We start from the raw sequence: 4,754 nt of genomic DNA, 5'->3' as shown, positions 1-4,754 counted from the left end.
GCAACTATACCACCACCAAGTTAGGGCAGCAGTACAATATAATTATTTACTTCAAGATGTGTTCATTTGAGTACACTGTTGATAATTTTAGCCAGGTTATGAAACCCTGGGGCTGGTAATCATTTACAGAGTTGTCAACGGCCTTTGCAGCTATTGTATGCAGAGGTCCTAAAGAGAAGACCACCAGTTTTCTGCCCTGAATATATGTGGATTGCTTGGCTGCTATTAGACTGCATCTGTGCCTTTGAAACCTATTTTGATCTTTGGTGCAAATCTTGAAGTGTACAGTGGTCAGTTGCAATAATTCCATAATTGTTTTTTTTTCTTTGAGAGATTAGAGTTGAAGTTTATAGTAAATTGTAAGGAAAAATGGCCAGTAGTTGTATTCTATGAATGTTTTGAAATAACTAGAGGTCAGAAAACCCAGATGTCTCAAGGTTTAGGTTGACATGTCCAGCTGGTGCAGAACAGCAGCTGGCAGTCTGTGGAACATTGAGCGTGTGTCAGCCATGGTAATGTTGAATTGTACAATTGTAGTTTCATGCCCCACTCCAGTTCCTTGAGCACATAAATTAGGTTGGCACTTTATAAATACAAGTTACTTTCTTTCTCTCTTTCCACAGTTAAAACAGTAGAATGCAAGTTAGCAGAAGCTGAGATTAAACGACAGCACTGTAGTGAGCACCTTGAATGCTGTATCCATTTCTAATCAAAAGTTGAAATCCATGCAGAGAAAAAAAACAGCAATCAAAAGAGCAATACAAGAATAGGCAGGAGAAGTTTGTCAGCTGTGAGATTTCTGGGATATGTGATCACGTGGGAAAAGATAAAACTGAAGAATTACTACCAACTAATTTGTCTCCCTTAAAAATGTGACTTGGATTTTATCTGGATAAATTATCTTGTTACTAACCAGCCAAAGTGGTTCCAAGTATTTTCCTGATCTGTTACTTGCCCGGATAAGATTACCAGACAATCTGCATGGGAGATGTATGTAGGAACAGGTTCTGCATTTTAATTTTTGTAGAGATGAACACCAGCCAAAGCAGTACATCTCTCTATCCACCCATATTTACAAACAGTGTGGTTTGAATTAAACCATGAAGGAGGCAGAGGACACAGGGGAAGAAGTATAACACCATAACTATCTTAGCTGTCAGTTTTTTTAATTCCAGAGGGTCAAGCAAGATGTCAGTTCTTGTGGTGTGCATGGATTCACTGCAAATAATTAGAAATGGCTGATGTTACTTGACTACGAATTGTAGGCAAGTTTGGTGATATTACACAATCACCGTCATCTAAACTTGATTGCTGTAGGGAACAAAGTAGAACTAGGATCCTTCTGTTCTGATTTGGCCCCAGGTTTATTTGATTTTTCTCACTTGAGAGTTTACTTCACTCTTGGTAAACAAACACGAGGGTTGGTGCCGGAGGATAGGCATTACTTTAATTGCAAAATGCTTGTATGATCAAGCCCAATGAAACATCTGTCTGTCATTTTGTAGGTTTGTATATTCTGTTTCAAGTCTTAATATGACTGAGTGCTGTAAAATAATTTGCCTCTGTTTTAGTAAACATGACCTCACCCAAAAGATTGCTGCCTGTGTCCTAACTTTCAACATGCCCCATTTGATTATCACTTCCTGTACCCACTGACCAATATTGGCTCTGAAGCTGGCAGTGATTTGGTACTTGGGAAGGCATCTGACGTGTATCCATTCCAATTTGCCAGTAATTTCACCACCATAATATTAGCCACCAGATTACGTTCAAGATCTTTAACAATCAAAGAACAAAAAAAAATTCTCATAATTCTGAGAACTTTTAAGGAGAATGGGAGAGTTGTTTTGATTGCTGTAGGGAACAAAGTTTACTTGTAGGATCCTTTCTTTCAGATTTAGCCCCAAGTTTTTTTGGTTTTTTTCCTCACTTTGCTCTTGATAAACAAACATGAGGGTTGGTGCTAAAATTTTAAACTTAAATTTCAGAATACTTGGGCTTTTTTAAAAATTACTCCATTCTCTGTTTTGTGATCTGCAGCTGTGGAACTTGTGTGCCTTGGCATTCCACCAATTTTGGCTGGTTGAACCTTGCTGATTATCTTTGTTCCCCTATTGCTGGCTGCACCACCATCTGTCAACGCCCTATGCTCTGGAATTCCCCTCATAACTTCTCTGCCCTTCTTTCAGGAGATCTTAACAGTTATCTTATGTGCCTGTCTCAAATTTTATGCACCTCTTGATGTGTTCCTTGATTAAAGGTGGTATACCAATCCAATTTGTCGTACTGATTAGCCCAGAGTTGAGAGGTATAATAGACTAAAAATGTCCCTTTTCAATTGTGGGAGATGTAACGCACAAGGTTTAGAAATGGAAATGAAACTCTGTTCCAAAATACACCATATGCCAGCTGCCTTATGGCTCAATGGGCCAGATTTGAAGGTTCATAGTTGTAATAGAATCATTTACTTTGGCAACAAATAAACTAAAATAAAACTAGACAGAGTTGTTGAAAGTGCATATCTACTCCATTGCATATGGTCAGTTATTGATTATACATAAGATTTGAAACACATATAATGCACAGTTCCAATGAAAGCAGATCAACCTGAAACATTGGTTCTGCTTTTGTCCACAGATATTGTCTGGCCCTGTTAATTTCCACCTTTATTTTAATGTACTACATCTAAGCTGTTAATGCATTGAATTTCAAATCTAAATATTTAACTTTGTATTTAAAATAGTAAATATGAAAATAGAAGTACCACAATTTTACTGTTTACTGCAGCAGCAGATTTTGTTTTCAGTAATAGCAGGATGAAATCTTCACTCCATTTTGATTTTTCATTTGATTAGATAACTGCATTCAAAATCAACAACATAGATCGAAATTGTCATTAAAATTAGTATAATTACAGTATAATTTAGCAGTAGTAGATTGTCACATTGCTGCACTGTTTCAAAGATTTGATTCCCTTGTTTTCTGGTTGCACTCTGGCTAACAGGATGAACAGAGGCATCCCCCCCCCCCCCCCCCCCCCCCCCTCCCCAACCCCTCTGGCGATATTGCTATACAAGCAGTAACAGGAATGCAGGGCATGAGTAAAGCTGTTTTAGACAGGGTGAAATAAAGCCATGAAGGGATTTGAAAACGAGATTAAATATTTGTCATTGCTAAGTCCAACGGGATTTAAAAGAAACTGGTAACAGTGTAGAACATGATATCTCAAGAAGGAGTTGAAGCGAATGAGAAATATATTTAAGGAGGAGTGAGGAGATGAATAGGTGATGATAAATGGGAAAAAGTTTGTGCAGTATCAAGTAACTGGGCTAAGACTTGTTTATCTGTAACTCCCAGGTATTTGGTATCAGGGATAATTAATCCATGTTGTATTCTGCTATGTAACACAGCATTCTTCTGTTATGTTGTTTCATAAAAGGTAAGCAGCTAGCTGGCAATGCAATCAATTAACATCTTACTCTCTATCCATGCTTACCGAATTAGCTCTCCCACTCTGAGTTAAGTCTGTATGCTTTTCCAATGGGAAGCAGTTTCTTGATAACAAGCCATTAGGATTTTTTTTTAAAGTAGGATTTCATTCGGGGAATAACTTGTACCCTGTTGACCTTGACATATGTTGGTAACGAAACAAACATCTTCGAGTAGTTTGTTACCCACAAGCAGTTTCCATCCAATATCCTAGGTAAAAAATCACAGCCTGCTTGCAATCGCCAAATGTTCTTAAAATGGCACCAAGGTGTTTCAGAACCTAGATAGGGTGTATGTTCAAAAAGTTATCTGAATTTTTGCCAAGAATTATTTGCTCATGTGCTGTCCTCAAATGAACATAAAAGCTCCACTCATTTAAAAGCAAAAACACAATTTGTAACCTCCAAAAGATAGTGCTTCCAAGGTGTAATTGTACTCTTAACAGTTGTGACACACAGAAGAATGGATATGTCCAAATTTTTGGTGAAATTCATTCTTGGCACGGATCAAAGCCTCTTCATCAATGTATACTGCAGGTCGTTTGGAAGTCACAAAGTACTGAACTTTCCTTAGACTCCATCCAGTGATGTACATCAGGAACCCACACACAGTGGCAGTCGATCGTCCTACCCCTGCATTACAATGCACGTACACAGTGTGGCCATTCTCCAGCAAACCATGAAGCAAGTAAACTGCCTGAGGGAGCATCTTCACCCTGCCTGTGGTGGGGGGGAGAAAATCAGAACAGAAGCATGCAACTGTACACTAATGAAAAGTCAGAGAACAAAAATCTAATTTAACAATGAAGAAAGTTTCTCATGTAACACTTTGCACTGGACAAGTGAAGAAGAACTTTATACTTTAACTGCAAGTATAGGGGGAGGTGCAGTGGTCGACAAAAGTAAAGCCAGGATTGAAGTAGTAGTCATCCCATATGCTTGCTGCCCTTGCCCTAAGGTAACAGAGGTCATGGCTTTGGGAGGTGTGAAAACCTTGGGAGCTGCGGTGCATCTTGTAAATGGTGTACTTTGAACATGAACATTGCAGCCACAGTGGAGTGTATGAGGTGCAAATCGTAGTGTGCCTTGCACTGGATGATGATCAATTTATGTGTTGTCAGATCTAAATTCATCCAGCTAAGTGGAGTTCACTTTACTGGGCTTCAAGCTTGTGGCTGTGGCAAATTCTACATTTAGTTGTATTTGACCAGCCTCTGATCTGCTCAAATATTTACATGGGCTGTTGGGTTTTAGGTTAGTGTGTCC

At 38.7% G+C, this 4,754-nt stretch overlaps 1 protein-coding gene across 6 annotated transcripts in view; it reads right to left on the bottom strand.

The window, feature by feature from the left end:
* epm2a (EPM2A glucan phosphatase, laforin) overlaps positions 1-4,754 on the bottom strand; it is a 53,279-nt gene that overhangs the window by 25,576 nt on the left and 22,949 nt on the right. For 2 of the 6 annotated variants that reach the window (XR_007956984.1, XR_007956982.1), the window contains exon 4: positions 3,497-4,208. Coding sequence is in view for 2 of the 6 variants with exons in the window: in XM_052024545.1 (XP_051880505.1) it covers positions 3,928-4,208 (281 nt within the window). In the remaining 4 variants the exon portion in view is untranslated. Of the gene's footprint in view, positions 1-1,582; positions 2,860-3,006; positions 4,209-4,754 lie in introns of those variants that run through there. The other 4 variants (XR_007956985.1, XR_007956981.1, XM_052024545.1 and 1 more) reach the window with 4 other exon arrangements.

Source organism: Pristis pectinata, chromosome 10 (assembly GCF_009764475.1).
Source record: "Pristis pectinata isolate sPriPec2 chromosome 10, sPriPec2.1.pri, whole genome shotgun sequence".
NCBI lineage: Eukaryota > Metazoa > Chordata > Chondrichthyes > Rhinopristiformes > Pristidae > Pristis > Pristis pectinata.
This window is presented reverse-complemented; position numbering and strand designations above follow the sequence as displayed.